Genomic DNA, 17,893 nt, shown 5'->3' on the forward strand with positions numbered 1-17,893 from the left:
CATCATGGAGTGGCCCATCTGCTCTGGTACGGAGTACTGGGTAAGTGACCACTCAAGATAGATAAAGGAGTGCCTTACTGGACGGCCTTGGTCTTAAGATTGGATGTATGAGCCACAGATACAGGATATAGCTAGACATTTTACTCATTTTTAACAAGACAGCTACTCTATCTGAGAGGGTGCTTCTCATATCAAAGGCTCTTCTAATACCTTTGACATTCAAACATTTGGATTTGCATACCAAGTAAGATGCACCATTGAGAGCAATTCCTGTGTTTATTGTAAACGTTGGCTGTCTGTTAGTTAAATTACACTTACATATATTTTTTAAGCATATCATTTTTTATTACAGCTTAAACTTCACTTTACTTACTAGAAACTAACGTATTTGCAGCAAGACTAGAATTACGACACCTCACGAATGCCACGTGTCTAAAGTGAGTGCTAGCCTCTCCTGATTCTTAAAAACATAAAACAACTTAATATGAAGCAAAAAATCAGAAAGAAATATCTATCATCATCATTGTAGTAAAAAGTACATCTTTACAGATAAAAACACAGAACCCTGAAAATATTTTTGAAGAGACATCACATGCTGGATGAAAGCCAAGGTTTCTGAAGGCGAACGTTCGAGAGCTCCGGCCCTGAAACGTAAAAGCAATACACAAAACCAAAACGCAGAAAGAAAAGGAGCCCAGAAAGCGTTCGTTGTCTTTGTCTCGGAACCCGCAGTCCATCTCAGCAGTGGAATGCTCTTTCTTCCTAAAACGAAGGAAGAGGAGAGGAAAAAGGAGGAGGGGGAGAAGGTAAAATGGAGAGTAACGGGATTCGCCGGGGTGGACGGGATGTGTCTGTGTGCTGTCAGTCAGTCTCTCTACCACACATGCTCAGTAGTATCCTGGGTGGTACTGTTGGCTCCATGGCTTCTGGTTCCAGAACTAAAGATGGAAGACAGAGGTTAAAGGTAAGAGTTTTTAACCATTCCATTGGTCCTAAGGTGCAACGTCCAGCTCCATCAGGAGCAGTACATACCCCCTGCTGCCAGCTCTGGTTGAAGGCCTGAGCCTTGTTCATGCCAAAGTTGCTGTTCTTGTTGAAGCCGCGATTGTTGCCTCCTCTGCCTCTGAACTTCTGCAGAAAACACAACAGCCATTAGACACCTGGGACTGCCAGCTGACCTCCAGTACAATTGGTGAGTTATACAAATGTACTGTATGTTGTTGTTATATACAGAAACCTATATAGAAATTAAATAATCCAACAATCCACTCTAGCTGATAGTCAGACTCGGTGTAGTCGTAGTCAAGGATACTATCAGGTAACTAGTGACCCACCTGTGTGAAGTTGCCCCTGTTGTCCCCACGTCCTCTTCCACCTCCACCTCCTCCGCGGGTTATGCTGCCTCTGTGCATATTGCCTCCCCTGTTACCCCCCATGTTCCCCATGTTGACCCTGCCATGACCACCCCTAGGTGCGACCCCCCTGCTGGGCATGCCCCCGCCCCCCCTGTTGCCCCGGTTGGAGAAGCCCCCTCGGAAGGCCGGAGGAGGGAGGAAACCTCTGGGAGGACGACTGAATCCACCACGAGGTCCTGGGCCTGGGCAGAGACAAACACACAGATCAATATATATATTGTACATACCAAGTACACAAACATACAGACATACACCTCAGGTATTAGAGTTACTTGCAGAGTCAAATACACACTGCTCACCTCCCCTGAAGTTGCTTCTGATCTGGAAGCCTCCTCGCCCCCCCCTCTGTCCCTGACCTCCTCCCCACTGCCCCTGCCCTCTGCCCCCACGGCCGCGGTGGTTGCCCCCTCTCTTGGGCGGCGTGCCACCCTGGTTGGCCTTCTTCTCTGGGGGCAGGGCGGAGCGACTCTCCTCCTTGTACAAGTCCAGCAGCTTGGAGGCCTCGTCCTTCTGCAGCTCCACGAAGCTCACCTCACTGAAGCAATCCCCTGGCTCCGGCAGGGTGTAGATGCCTACAGGGGGAAGGGAGGGAAACAGTCAGATATATCAACCCCTACCAAATCAGTCGGTCAGCCCGAATAGAAGTGTCTGCCAAAGGACTAAAATGTAATGTAAGCTCTCATGTGTTATTGATACAGGTAACAGGTGTTATGGCTGTCAGGTGTTCTAGGCTGCTGTAGCTCACCTTTCATCTTGAGTACGGCGTGCTCGGGGACGTCTTTCCCGTCCGTCTCGGCTTTCTTCTGTGTCCTCTGCTTGTAGTCGTCGTCAGTAGGACACACCACCACAGCCTTCCTCTGGAAGCCTGCAAACAGACACATCTTCCTCCTCTGGGCCGGGGCCGACACATTGGTCTGGCAGAGAGAGAGAGGGAAGAGAGACAGGTACAAGAGTTAAAGTCATATCCAACCATACACCTACTGAAATCATTCCATTTTCACACTGCCATACAACCGAGTAGTATTTGTTTCTCATGATGATGCTGACTTAATAAAATTTTGTTTGTTCACAAGGCATCTAAATATTCAAAAACAACGACAATTGAAACGATACACAAAAATAAAAGCTTCAGTGTGGGTAACCATGGTTACCTGGTCCAGGATGTAGTTGCGCTTTTTGCGAGCAGCGATCTCAATGAATTTTCCCAGGAAAAGAGGTGCACGCTGGGAGATGGCGGTTAGTTTGATGACGTCCTTCATTTGGCGTTTCAGACTGGCGATCTGGCAAAGGAGAATAGACAATTTTGAGGTATGGAATCATCTGACTTTGGGGTAACTGTACCTTCAACCTGAACTGCCCCTTTACGGTGAGCTGTCCCTTTCAGCTGAACTGACCCTTTACGGTGAGCTGTCCCTTTCAGCTGAACTGCCCCTTTACGGTGAGCTGTCCCTTTCAGCTGAACTGCCCCTTTACGGTGAGCTGTCCCTTTCAGCTGAACTGCCCCTTTACGGTGAGCTGTCCCTTTCAGCTGAACTGCCCCTTTACGGTGAGGTGTCCCTTTCAGCTGAACTGCCCCTTTACGGTGAGGTGTCCCTTTCAGCTGAACTGCCCCTTTACGGTGAGCTGTCCCTTTCAGCTGAACTGCCCCTTTACGGTGAGCTGTCCCTTTCAGCTGAACTGCCCCTTTACGGTGAGGTGTCCCTTTCAGCTGAACTGCCCCTTTACGGTGAGCTGTCCCTTTCAGCTGAACTGCCCCTTTACGGTGAGCTGTCCCTTTCAGCTGAACTGCCCCTTTACGGTGAGCTGTCCCTTTCAGCTGAACTGCCCCTTTACTGTGAGGTGTCCCTTTCAGCTGAACTGGCCCTTTACGGTGAGCTGTCCCTTTCAGCTGAACTGGCCCTTTACGGTGAGCTGTCCCTTTCAGCTGAACTGCCCCTTTACGGTGAGGTGTCCCTTTCAGCTGAACTGCCCCTTTACGGTGAGGTGTCCCTTTCAGCTGAACTGCCCCTTTACGGTGAGGTGTCCCTTTCAGCTGAACTGCCCCTTTACGGTGAGGTGTCCCTTTCAGCTGAACTGCCCCTTTACGGTGAGCTGTCCCTTTCAGCTGAACTGCCCCTTTACGGTGAGGTGTCCCTTTCAGCTGAACTGCCCCTTTACGGTGAGCTGTCCCTTTCAGCTGAACTGCCCCTTTACGGTGAGGTGTCCCTTTCAGCTGAACTGCCCCTTTACGGTGAGCTGTCCCTTTCAGCTGAACTGCCCCTTTACGGTGAGGTGTCCCTTTCAGCTGAACTGCCCCTTTACGGTGAGGTGTCTCTTTAAGGTGAACTGTCCTGTCCCTTTAAGCTGAACTGCTGAACTGTAGAACTGTCCTTTCCCTTTCAGCATCACTCACCATCATCTTCTCCAGGATGGTGTTGGTTCCCAGGATGTTGTATTTCCCTGGGTGCTCCTGAGTGTGCTTGGTGACCCATGCCGTCTTCCCAGCGCCAGGCAGCCCTACCATCACGATCACCTGGGAGAGTAAGAGACATTTGAATCATGGCTGCAACGAAAATACCACATGGGCATTCAATAATATGAAATCCAGCACGCACTCACCTCACAGTCGTCCTTGGCGTCGGGCCCCTTGGGGCCTCGGACCCTCTTGCTCACGGGGACCTGCTGTAGGAAGCAGTAGCCGGCCGGTGGGACGAACAGTGGTGCCTCCCTCTGGCCGAAGTTGAACTCTACAGCACAGTTGTGACAGAGGACGTGAGGGAAGAGGGGCCGTCCATCCAGAGATGCCTTGTCCACCTTGAAGGCCACGCCTAGGTCCTGACCGTTCTTACTGAACGACAGCTCTACCTCCGAGCCTTCAAAGTTCTGGAGGGAGGACAAACATCATCATCATCAGTGGAAAAAGCAGCAGCAGCAGTTTTATCTGTTAGCTGATGTTTTTTTTTAGAAACTTCTCTTGAGACAACAAGTGGCTATTTAGCTCTTTGAGCGAAATGTGACAAACAAAGTGATCATTAAAATATCTTACTATCAGGCATCCGACGACATCGTTTTCGTCGAAGCACTCTCCGAAGTCTACTGTGACACAGTTGGTTGTTTTCCTCCCTTTGGCAGAGAAGGCATACGAGTGTTCCTCCTCTCCTGAGGACGTCAAAGCAGACAGTCACACAGTCAGACAAGGAGTTACCATACAACAGCACAACACACCACAGGTTTCCCTTAGCAGATATCAGGAGTCCACTGAATTCTATTGGTTGGTCTAATGGTTCACTCACCCAGTAACAGTGTTCCATTGGCTAGTGACCAGCCCACCAGAACCTCGTGGATGTCCATGCCTTTACTGGAGATATGTTTTACTGGGATCTTCTCGATGATCTGGGGAGAACACACCGAGGGTGAGGAGTGTGTATGGGTGTTTGTCATGATGTTCTGTCTCTTCACCATCTTGAGGCATCAGTGGTTTTAGGCTGAGTATCTGTAAAGCACTTTGTGACAACTGCTGATGTAAAAAGGGATTTATAAAATAAACTTGTTCGATTGATTGATTGATTGACCACGTGTGTGTTTGTGTGTGTGTGTTGTTGATGATGATGATATCTCTCCTCACCTTCATCTCAAAGCAGGCCCTGCCCTGAGCTACTCCGTAGGAAGCCCTGCCTCCAGCCCACAGGTAGGCAAAGCTCTCCATGGTGAGGGATGACGCGCTGTAACGGTCCCGGGACACCTTGAAGTGCAGGTCACTGTTATCTGTGGTCACACACACACACACACACACACACACACACACACACACACACACACACACACTTGTGAACTTCACAGTTCAAGTAAAAAATGTGCACTGCTGCAGGTGTGTGTGTGTACTCACAGGTGTCCAGGCAGACAGTGGTGTCGTCAAACTCCTCGTCCTCTTCCTCCAGGGGGGGCTGGGGGGACTTGGCCCTGGAAGAGAGCAGATTAAGGGGTGAGGGGTCAGGCAGGGGAGGACACTGGAGGGACACGTCTCTCACTCAAGTGGGCAAACTTAGGCAGGAAATGCCAACAACAAACAGTGAGCCATCGTACTCATGTATAAAAAAACAGATAATGAAAGAAAAGCATTGCAAGTTTTAATTTTGTAAAGTTAGTGTGGGAGAGGTGATTAAAAACATTATTGTTATCGATCAATAATGACAAACCTCCTGGCATTGACACCTTAGATGGAAAGCTACTGAGGATGGTAGTTGACTCCATTGCCACTCCTATCTGTCATATCTTTAATCTGAGCCTAGAGGAAAGTCTTTGTCCTTTGGATTCAGAGCTATCTATCTAATAGAACTCAGAGGGTATTCTTTAATGGAAGCTTCTCTAATGTCAAACATGTAAAGTGTGGTGTACCGCTGGGCATCTCTCTAGGCCTCTACTCTTTTCTATTTTTACCAATGACCTGCCACTGGCATTAAACAAAGCATGTGTGTCCATGTATGCTGATGATTCAACCATGTATGCATCAGCAACCACAGCTAATGAAGTCACTGAAACCCTTAACAAAGAGTTGCAGTCTGTTTTGGAATGGGTGGCCAGTAATAAACTGGTCCTGAACATCTCTAAAACTAAGAGCATTGCATTTGGTACAAATCATTCCCTAAGTTCTAGACCTCAGCTGAATCTGGTAATGAATGGTGTGGCTGTTGAACAAGTTGAGGAGACTAAATTACTTGGTGTTACCTTAGATTGTAAACGGTCATGGTTAGGGCTGTGGCGGTCACGAAATTTCATCAGCCGGTGATTGTCAAGCAAATAACTGTCGGTCTCACGGTAATTGACCGTTAATTAACATCAACACATTTAGCATCTCCTGGCTTCCACACATAGCCTACAAGCCATTTTAATAAGTCTAATAAATCCATGTAATATAGCCCACACCTTCACAATAAATCCATTTTTTTTAGACAGGTCTAAAGAAGCATGATATGAAGAAAATGTAGTCTATTTCAGAAGAAAATAATAGGATACTCTTGAGTTGTCCTTATTTTAGGTCCTGATCTGCCTATGCCAAATGACTGTGGGCTACACTAGTTTAATTTAGCAGACAAGATTTGCTTATGATTCCGTGGCATTATTTTGTATTATTTTATAGTATCAAGAATACAATTGAACAAAGCTGAATAAAAAATAAATATTTTCTCCAAATGATTTGAGGGAGTGCGCACATGCGGCTATTCTGTGTTGAGTGGTTAACATTTTATATTTTAGTCATTTAGCAGACGCTCTTATCCAGAGCGACTTACAGTTAGTGAGTGCACACATTTTTTCCCCCCCATACTGCCCCCCTGTGGGAATCGAACCCACAACCCTGGCGTTGCAAGCGCCATGCTCTACCAACTGAGCTACACGGGTACTCCTATATGCTTAATTTAGAGTTATTAATGTAACTTTAGTTATTCTAACAACGTTGGGCTATATGTTTTGATTTTTAATACATTGAAAGGCTGCATGCAAAAGTCGCTTGAAAAGGCATGAACTCTGCTTAGTTTTTTGCGCAGGCTGTACACACTCCAATAGTCTCTCATTCACAATTTGACAAGCATTTGATAATGCCTCAAATTTCACGGCGGCATCCCCTTTGTGGCCGTAATGCACCCTAAAAAAATCCATGCCTTTTGCGGCGCGTAGTGCTGCATTGTGCCCTTCTCCCGGAGTGTGCTGCGCAATCCGAAACGTCTCTAACTCGCACTGCTCTCCTTCACGTGATCGGGTTTTTCTCACTGGCTACAAGTTAAGACAGACACATCCGGGACGCAACTGCGCGCGTTCTTATCCAATTCCGAGGTGCATATTGAAAATGTTGGAAGAACTGTCCACATTTACTTTTCGTCAGCCAACAAGATGAGTAGGCCTTACGAACAGCAAATGCACTAGCCTATGTCAATCTACCATCCCCCATAGTACAAAAATCAACCTATTATATTCTGTGCGATAAATAAATATTCCAAACATAGTCTGGGACAGTTGCGGGATTCGATAGATCCCAAATTAATACAACCACTAGCATCAAAAAACCTTTTTATGCAATGTGGCTGACGCAACAGATCATAACGTTTAGCTTAAAATGTTGATAAACTATTAGGCTATTTCTTCACATTATAAGCGCAGCAATGCACACATGGTAGTAGGCTATAAGCGCGAATGTTCCAATAGCTGAAAACACCATTATCAAAAGTGACCGCAAATGCAATTATGCATGTAATGCTTTTATTATAAAAGGTGAATTTTTTGGGTGAAAATTATCTTCCCCAAATTTGAAACTCACGCGCTGCTTATATATGCCAGTTAGGCTCTACACCCCTTGTAAAGCGGATTAATGTGCTTAATTTTAAGAAGTTATTTGGCCACTTTAGTTGTGATCCAAACCTTATTAAAACATATAGGCCTATGGGCTAGGCTACATGAGGTGTGCCACTATGATTCGAAAAAGTTGCAAAAAAAAGCTTTGTTTCTTATGCTGGGCATCATTCACAAGTGATAATATATAATTCACAAGTGATAGGCTAATATTGTCACCCATCAGACTATTCTTGATTTCATCTTGTCTTTACTAAATAATATATGTATGACATTTGTTTTGATTTAGAATGGACCATTATCATGCACCTGTATCGAAACAGGTGCAGCGGGAAAAAATAGATGTCATCTATGCACTTAAATAGCAAATGGAGGACGCTTTTCCCCGTGTTTTATTTCATGCCAGCCAGGTAGGCTATACTCCTTTTGTAAATATAAGAAATGTGCTTAATATGAGGAAAGTTGAGAAATAAATATAGTAGGCCTAGCCTATAGAAAGCTGATGGGATCCTCCTCTTTTTATTAGAGGCCATCACTCTGTTTTCTCCCACAATTGCATAGCCTATAGAAATGTTGAGCAACATGAGCTCATGGGCTCTCATGAAGTGTTTGATTAGATTTTCGAAAACATTTGCATTGACGTCAGAGTGATTAGAGGGACAATAGAGTTCTGAGTACCAGGCAGTTAGCAAGTTTGGTAGGCTACTAATGACCAGCAGCAGCATCAGAGCTTGGAGAAGCCTAATTACCGTGACTAAATGGTCATGTGGTATTTGACTGACTTCATGACTCGTGACAGCCGGTGTGGCGGTAATACGGTCACCGCAACAGCCCTAGTCATGGTCAAAACATATAGATTCAATGGGGAGAGGTCTGTCCATAATATAAAGAGATTATCTGTATTTTTAACACCACACTCCACAAAGCAAGTCCTGCAGGCTCTAGTTTGATCTTATCTTGATTATTACCTAGTTAAGCTGCAGCTGGACCAGAACAGAGTGGCACGTCTTGCTCTTCATTGTAATCAGATATATTAATACTATACAGTGAGGGAAAAAAGTATTTGATCCCCTGCTGATTTTGTACGTTTGCCCACTGACAAAGAAATGATCAGTCTATAATTTTAATGGTAGGTTTATTTGAACAGTGAGAGACAGAATAACAACAAAAACAACATGTCAAAAATGTTATAAAATGATTTGCATTTTAATGGAGGGAAATAAGTATTTGACCCCCTCTCAATCAGAAGATTTCTGGCTCCCAGGTGTCTTTTATACAGGTAACGAGCTGAGATTAGGAGCACACTCTTAAAGGGACCAAAGAGCTCTCCAAGGATGTCAGGGACAAGATTGTAGACCTACACAAGGCTGGAATGGGCTACAAGACCATCGCCAAGCAGCTTGGTGAGAAGGTGACAACAATTGGTGCGATTATTTGCAAATGGAAGAAACACAAAATAACTGTCAATCTCCCTCGGCCTGGGGCTCCATGCAAGATCTCACCTCGTGGAGTTGCAATGGTCATGAGAACGGTGAGGAATCAGCCCAGAACTACACGGGAGGATCTTGTCAATGATCTCAAGGCAGCTGGGACCATAGTCACCAAGAAAACAATTGGTAACACACTACGCCGTGAAGGACTGAAATCCTGCAGCGCCCGCAAGGTCCCCCTGCTCAAGAAAGCACATATACATGCCCGTCTGAAGTTTGCCAATGAACATCTGAATCATTCAGAGGAGAACTGGGTGAAAGTGTTGTGGTCAGATGAGACCAAAATGGAGCTCTTTGGCATCAACTCAACTCGCCGTATTTTGGAGGAGGAGGAATGCTGCCTATGACCCCAAGAACACCATCCCCACCATCAAACATGGAGGTGGAAACATTATGATAACGGGGGGGGGGGGGGGGGTTCTGCTAAGGGGACAGGACAACTTCACCGCATCAAAGGGACGATGGACGGGGCCATGTACCGTCAAATCTTGGGTGAGAACCTCCTTCCCTCAGCCAGGGCATTGAAAATGGGTCGTGGATGGGTATTCCAGCATGACAATGAACCAAAACACACGGCCAAGGCAACAAAGGAGAGGCTCAAGAAGAAGCACATTAAGGTCCTGGTGTGGCCTAGCCAGTCTCCAGACCTTAATCCCATAGAAAATCTGTGGAGGGAGCTGAAGGTTCGAGTTGCCAAACGTCAGCCTCGAAACCTTAATGACTTGGAGAAGATCTGCAAAGAGGAGTGGGACAAAATCCCTCCTGAGATGTGTGCAAACCTGGTGGCAAACTACAAGAAACGTCTGACCTGTGATTGCCAACAAGGGTTTTGCCACCAAGTACTAAGTCATGTTTTGCAGAGGGGTCAAATACTTATTTCCCTCATTAAAATGCTAATCAATTTATAACATTTTTGACATGCGTTTTTCTGGATTTTGTTGGTGTTATTCTGTCTCTCACTGTTCAAATAAACCTACCATTAAAATTATAGACTGATCATTTCTTTGTCAGTGGGCAAACGTACAAAATCAGCAGGGGATCAAATACTTTTTTCCCTCACTGTACATGCCAGTCTAAGAGTTGAGGAAAGACTGACTGCGTCATTTCTTGTTTTTATAAGAAACATGTGTTGGAAATTCCAAATTGTTTGCATAGTCAACTTACACACAGCACTGACACGCACACTTACCCCACCAGATACGCCACCAGGGGTCTTTTCACAGTCCCCAGGTCCAGGACAAATTCAAGGAAACGTACAGTATTATACAGAGCCATGAGTGCATGGAACTCCCTTCCATCTTATATAGCGCAAGTGAACAGCAAACCTGGCTTCGAAAAACATAAAGCAACACCTCACGGCAGAACGTCTCACCCCCATGTGACCTACTTGTTGTTTGTATGTACTGACATGTATGTGTAACGGATAGATGCACACATACCCACACACACACACACTACATGTTCATGTTTTTAAATGTACAGTACCAGTCAAAAGTTTGGACACATCTACTCATTCCAGGGTTTTTCTTCATTTTTACTATTTTTTTTACATTGTAGAATAATAGTGAAGATATCACAACTATGAAATAACACATATGGAATCATCTAGTAACAAACAAAGTGTTAAACAAATCAAAATATATTTTATATTTGAGATTCTTCAAAGTAGCCACCCTTTGCCTTGATGACAGCTTTGCACACTCTTGGCATTCTCTCAACCAGCTTCATGAGGTAGTCACCTGGAATGCATTTCAATTAACAGGTGTGCCTTGTTAAAAGGTCATTTGTGGAATTTCTTTCCTTGTTAATCATTTGAGCCAATCAGTTGAGTTGTGACAAGATAGGGGGGGGTGTATACAGAAGATAGCCCTATTTGGTAAAAGACCAAGTCCATATTATGGCAAGAACAGCTCAATTAAGCAAAGAGAAACGACAGTCCATCATTACTTTAAGACATGAAGGTCAGTCAATTGGAATGGAACATTTCAAGAACTTTGAAAGTTTCTTCAAGTGCAGTCGCAAAAACCATCAACCGCTATGATGAAACTGGCTCTCATGAGGACCGCCACAGGAAAGGAAGACCTAGAGTTACCTCTGCTGCAGAGGATAAGTTCATTAGAGTTACCAGCCTCAGAAATTACAGCCCAAATATGTGCTTCACAGAGTTCAAGTAACAGACACATCTCAACATCATCTGTTTAGAGGAGACTGCATGAATCAGGCCTTCATGGTCGAATTGCTGCATAGAAACCACTACTAAAGGACACCAATAAGAAAAAGAGACTTGCTTGGGCCAAGAAACACAAGCAATGGACATTTGACCGGTGGAAATCTGTCCTTTGTTCTGAAGTCCACATTAGAGATGTTTGGTTCCAACCGCTTTGTCTTTGTGAGACGCAGTGTAGGTGAACGGATTATCTCCACTTGTGTAGTTCCCACCGTGAAGCATGGAGGAGATGTGATGGTGTGGGGGTGCTTTGCTGGTGACACTGTCACTGGTGACAAATTCAAGGCACACTTAACCAGCATGGCTACCACAGCATTCTGCAGCGATACGCCATCCCATCTGGTTTGGGCTTAGTGGGACAATCATTTGTTTTTCAACAGGACAATGACCCAACACACCTCCAGGCAATGTAAGGGATATTTGACCAAGAAGGAGAGTGATGGAGTGCTGCATCAGATGACCTGACCTCCACAATCCCCCGACCTAAACCCAATTGAGATGGTTTGGGATGAGTTGGACCGCAGAGTGAAGGAAAAGCAGCCAACAAGTGCTCAGCATATGTGGGAACTCCTTCAAGACTGTGGGAAAAGCATTCCAGGTGAAGCTGGTTGAGAGAATGCCAAGCGTGTGCAAAGCTGTCATCAAGGCAAATGGTGGCTACTTTGAAGAATCTAAAATTTAAGGCCGCACTCAATGAGCTGTATACGGCCATAAGCAAACAGGAAAACGCTCATCCAGAGGCGGCGCTCCTAGTGGCCGGGGACTTTAATGCAGGGAAACTTAAATCCGTTTGACCTAATTTATACCAGCATGTTAAATGTGGTCTAGAAAAAAACTCTAGACCACATTTACTCCACACACAGAGACGCGTACAAAGCTCTCCCCCGCCCTCCATTTGGAAAATCTGACCATAATTCTATCCTCCTGATTTCTGCAAGCAAAAACTAAAGCAGGAAGCACCAGTGACTCGGTCAATAAAAAAGTGGTCAGATGAAGCAGATGCTAAGCTACAGGACTGTTTTGCTAGCACAGACTGGAATATGTTCTGGGATTCTTCCGATGGCATTGAGGAGTACACCACATCAGTCACTGGCATCATCAATAAGTGCATCGATGACGTCGTCCCCAGTGACTGTACGTACCCCAACCAGAAGCCATGGATTACAGGCAATATCCGCACTGAGCTAAAGGGTAGAGCTGCCGCTTTCAAGGAGCGGGACTCTAACCCGGAAGCTTATAAGAAATCCCGCTATGCCCTCCGACGAACCATCAAACAGGCAAAGCGTCAATACAGGACTAAGATTGAATCGTACTACACCGTCTCCGACGCTCGTCGAATGTGGCAGGGCTTGCAAACTATTACAGACTACAAAGGGAAGCACAGCCGCGAGCTGCCCAGTGACACGAGCCTACCAGACGAGCTAAATTTATTCTATTCTCGCTTCGAGGCAAGTAAAACTGAAACATGCATGAGAGCATCAGCTGTTCCGGATGACTGTGTGATCACGTTCTCCGTAGCCGATGTGAGTACGACCTTTAAACAGGTCAATATTCACAAGGCCGCAGGATTACCAGGACGTGTACTCCGATCCGAGCATGCGCTGACCAACTGGCAAGTGTCTTCACTGACATTTTCAAACTCTCCCTGTCTGAGTCTGTAATACCAACATGTTTCAAGCAGACCACCATAGTCCCTGTCCCCAAGAACACTAAGGTAACCTGCCTAAATGACTACTGACCCATAGCACTCACGTCTGTAGCCATGAAGTGCTTTGAAAGGCTGGTCATGGCTCACATCAACACCATTATTCCAGAAACCATAGACCCACTTCAATTTGCATATGGCCCCAACAGATCCACAGATGATGCAATCTCTATTGCGCTCCACACTGCCCTTTCACACCTGGACAAAAGGAACACCTATGTGAGAATGCTATTCAATGACTACAGCTCAGCGTTCAACACCATAGTGCCCTCAAAGCTCATCACTAAGCTAAGGACCCTGGGACTAAACACCTCCCTCTGCAACTGAATCCTGGACTTCCTGACGGGCCGCCCCCAGGTTGTAAGGGTAGGTAACAACACATCCGCCACGCTGATCCTCAACACAGGGGCCCCTCAGGGGTGCGTGCTCAGTCCCCTCCTGTACTCCCTGTTCACTCATGACTGCATGGCCAGGCACGACTCCAACACCATCATTAAGTTTGCCGATGACACAACAGTGCTAGGCCTGATCACCAACAACGACGAGACAGCCTATAGGGAGGAGGTCAGAGACCTGTGGCCGTGTGGTGCCAGGACAACAACCTCTCCCGCAACGTGATCAATACAAAGGAAATGATTGTGGACTACAGGAAAAAGAAGAGGACCGAGCACGCCCCCATTCTCATCGACAGGGCTGTAGTGGAGCAGGTTGAGAGCTTCAAGTTCCTTGGTGTCCACATCACCAACAAACTAACATGGTCCAAGCATGAAGAGGGCACGACAAAACCTATTCCCCCTAAGGAGACTGAAAAGATTTGGTATGGGTCCTCAGATCCTCAAAAGGTTCTACAGCTGCACCATCGAGAGCATCTTGACTGGTTGCATCACTGCCTGGTATGGCAACTGCTCGGCCTCCGACCGCAAGGCACTACAGAGGGTAGTGCGTACGGCCCAGTACATCACTGGGGCCAAGCTTCCTGCCATCCAGGACCTCTATACCAGGCGGTGTCAGAGGAAGGATCTATAAATTGTCAAAGACTCCAGCCACCGTAGTCATAGACTGTTCTCTCTGCTACCGCAAGGCAAGTGGTACCGGAGCGCCAATTCTAGGTCCAAGAGGCTTCTAAACAGCTTCTACCCCCAAGCCATAAGACTCCTGAACATCAAATCAAATGGCTACCCAGACTATTTGCATTGCCCCCCCCACCCACCCCTCTTTAAAGCTGCTGCTACTCTCTGTTTATTATCTATGCATAGTCACTTTAATAACTCTACTTACATGTACATATTACCCCAATTACCTCGACTAACCGGTACCCCCTGTATATAGCCTCGCTATTGTTATTTTTACTGCTGCTCTTTAATTATTTGTTACCTTTATTTCGTATTATTTTATATAGTATTTTTTTGTATATTTGTTTGTTTGTTTTTGATTGATATTTTTACTTTTTAAATTATTATAATTTTTGTTTTTATAATATTATTATTATTATTATTTGTATTCTTTCTTAAAACTGCATTGTTGGTTAAGGGCTTGTAAGTAAGAATTTCACTGTAATATCTACACCTGTTGTATTTGGCGCTTGTGACAAATACAATTTTATTTGAAATATAAAATATATTTTGATTTGTTTAACACTTTTTGGATTACTACATGATTCCATATGTGTTATTTCATAGTTTTGTTCTCTTCACTATTATTCTACAATGTAGAAAATAGTTAAAATAAAGAAAAACCCTTGAATGAGTAGGTGTGTCCAAACTTTTGACTGGTACTGTATGTAAATTGTCTGTAATGTATTTTTCGTTATATGTCAGACCCCAGTAAGACTAGCTGTCGCCATTGGCGTCGGCTAATGGGGATCCTAATAAATCGAATCACTCTCAGAATTCAAAACAAAACCTATCATTGTATGGGTTTCAATTAACTACTTTGGTGCATGCAGGCGTAAATGTTGCTTTGGGGGCCTTTGTGTCTCAACTAGAGAATAATATAGGGGAAAGACTGCACTAGGCTACATTTTGACCAGTTCTGACAGGATTTTTCAACAATGGAGTTAAAGTTGTAATGGTCAAATGCTTGTCGCATTCTTCAGTATGAAACTGCGGGGCGTGATAAAACAAATCAGTCAGAAATGTAACCTAAAGTTCACCAATGTCACTCTCACTCTCACACTCACACACTTTTATTGCAGCCTACCATGGGGAAAAAATAGAGCATATAAAAGTTGCCTAAGCTTAACACAACTGGACAGACAGAGAGAGAGACAGACAGATACTTAATTGGTGCACTTGTTCTACAGACCACCCCACCCTATTTTGTCCCACAGCGCGAGGGTCAGGCACCCTCCCAGCGGCATCCAGACTTTCCCATTCAATAAAGCATCCCCCCAGACCACACCATAACCCTTCCTATCACTAACTAGCTATAGCACCAACCACCATTACCTACACTACAGTTGGGCTTTGCATGCATACTGTCAACCCTGTATTCAGTAATAACAGGTTATAGTAAGGTAATGCCCATGTAGAGGTAAATTGAAAAAATTATGTTTCTTAGCAGCAGGGGTCAGGGGTAGCATTAAGGACTGTGTTGGCTGTTAATGTCAACACAGCAGGTCGATAAGGCAGAGAGCTGGGAGTTGTACAGGCCAGGGCGACTCGGAGCTAACCAAGGGTTAACCCGGCTACTGCACCATCCTTACCGGCTGTACTTGCTTTCTTCAATAAACTCAAAGTAGCCCCTTCCATGTTCCTCCCGGCGTCTCTTAACACCCTTCTTATTCTTCTGCTCAGCGCTCGTGTCTTTGTCCGCATCCCCTTTGGAAATAAAACAATAACAAAGCAGGTATTGAGGTGCGTCCCGCCCCCCAAGTGTGCGGTGCGTCCCGACCCAGGTGTTACATGATGGTCCACACAGTTCAGCTAGGTGGCTAGGTAGGTGTTTTGGTTTGTCAGGTATCTACATGAGTTGCAATGTATCCACTACAAAGGGAAGGGTAGATCTTAAAAGAATTAAAGATATGGTGATCTGGAGTCATGAATAACAAGGACCCATCAAAAGCAATAACAATACCCCCTTTAATACCGGTTAGTACCCCCCCCCCCCCCCCCCCGTGGATATTGATATGTTTGTGAAGGACCACACATTTTCAGTTTCTACAGCCATGCCAGCCTTGACCAAATACTAACTCAGTATTTACTGTATTAATAAAATGTTAAAAAACAAACCAAGCTAGATACGACTAGCAGCTAGCTAGATAACTTGTCTTTCACATTTCCTAAAACCAACGTTATAAAACTAGGCTATGCGCACAGACTTATTTATACCTATGGAATAACAAACCGTCTCACGGGAAAATATAGTCAGCCTGCTGCGTTCTCTCTCGCCAGTAGGAGCCACTGTTTCGCACTTTAGCAGCTAATGCTAGCTAGCTAGCTAGCCAACGACCAACTGCACACCAGAAAGTGTATCTTTGTCTGCCGCTTGAAGAAATGCAAACCCGGCACACAAAACCAGTGCGTAAAAACATACACCTGTCAAGTGCAACCGTACAAAACCTTATTGTCTACAAGTAGCTAGCTACATGGATCCTCGCAGAAATTCCGACCTAGCTGGCAAGCTTAGCAGGCTAACCGGTTGACCTATCTTTGATTCTGAACTGTCATTCAAGACGTGAACGCTAGCCGCTGCACCATGCAGCAGGGTCGATTAGCTGGCTTGCATCGCTTACCCTCGCCAGGGAGAGCCCCTAGTGCAGCAGCATCATCATCATCATCATCGAATTTGTCCATCTCCTCCTCCTCATCATCATCATCATCTTTCAGTAGAGCATCTTCATCCTCGTCCGATTTATCCATATCTACTCCCGCATCCTCCTCTTCCCCCATATCATCGTCGATATCGGCGCATTCATTCTCTGCTTTCCCTTCGCCACTATCTCCATCCTCCACTCCGTCCGCCTCCATGCTCTCCTCAACCAGGTCTTCATCCAAGTCCTCCACGCCCATGTCATTCAGGCCGACAGCCCCGTCGCCTTGGCGGTCGTTCTCCCCGGACTCAGCTCCTCCGGCTAGAGCCTCTTCATTAAGCGCGGCCTGCAGCCGGTCCATAAGATCCGCCTTCAGCCCCTTGTCCGATAGCTGCCTCTTCTTCAACTCGTCCTTCAACTCGTTTACCTTTAACTTCTTCACGTTGATAGAGCTCATTGTGTTATCTATTAAATAATTAAATAAATATCGATACAATTCGATAAAAAATCCCTATTGTCGACTGTGTTTTTGAAATTCGAAACACGAAGACAAAAGCCCGGTGCAACGATGGCGGACTTGGTGATAGCAGTCGCCTATAATTTCCACTGCGCCAAGCCCGCACCCTTTCTAACCACGTCCCACTACTGACATCTGTGCTGCTGCTGAGAGCATGCCAGGGGCAGTAATATAGCCCTACCGTAATGACACGAATAAACCAGTCAGCTTTTATTCAGTAGTCTCATACCACATAACAGCCGTGCATCCCTACCGTGGCTTTTATCTATCGTTGTGGCCAAAGGCTACCGTCATCATTGACATATGAAGCTAATATTTTTCACAATTCGTTACGCATCCAAAAAAGTCTGGCTTTGGACCGTGCAATAGAAATATACACTTATTTTATAAATGAGACATTAGAACACATAAACTGACATTCACTGTCAGTGTGGCCAGAACCTTCTATCTGGCCATTTATTTCCCTA

General features: G+C 45.4%; 1 protein-coding gene across 2 annotated transcripts; it reads right to left on the minus strand.

The window, feature by feature from the left end:
* Window positions 1-259: 259 nt before the first annotated feature.
* LOC311145550 (heterogeneous nuclear ribonucleoprotein U-like) lies at window positions 260-17,568 on the minus strand. 2 transcript variants are annotated; one of them, XM_084181819.1, is made up of 14 exons: window positions 16,892-17,568; window positions 15,863-15,977; window positions 5,281-5,354; window positions 5,020-5,159; window positions 4,688-4,787; window positions 4,441-4,553; window positions 4,014-4,277; window positions 3,808-3,927; window positions 2,567-2,695; window positions 2,161-2,329; window positions 1,715-1,987; window positions 1,335-1,597; window positions 1,033-1,128; window positions 260-938 (listed from the first exon to the last, which is right to left on the minus strand). In XM_084181819.1, exons 1-14 carry the CDS (start codon window positions 17,364-17,366, stop codon window positions 888-890), a joined length of 2,382 nt encoding a protein of 793 aa, XP_084037945.1. In that variant the 5' UTR covers window positions 17,367-17,568; the 3' UTR covers window positions 260-887. The 2 variants fall into 2 exon arrangements, with proteins under 2 accessions (XP_084037945.1, XP_084037944.1); XM_084181818.1 differs by having other exon boundaries at window positions 1,033-1,131; window positions 16,892-17,539.
* Between the last annotated feature and the right edge of the window lie 325 nt (window positions 17,569-17,893).

Source organism: Coregonus lavaretus, assembly GCF_964263955.1.
Source record: "Coregonus lavaretus genome assembly, chromosome: 18".
Classification (NCBI taxonomy): Eukaryota; Metazoa; Chordata; class Actinopteri; order Salmoniformes; family Salmonidae; genus Coregonus; species Coregonus lavaretus.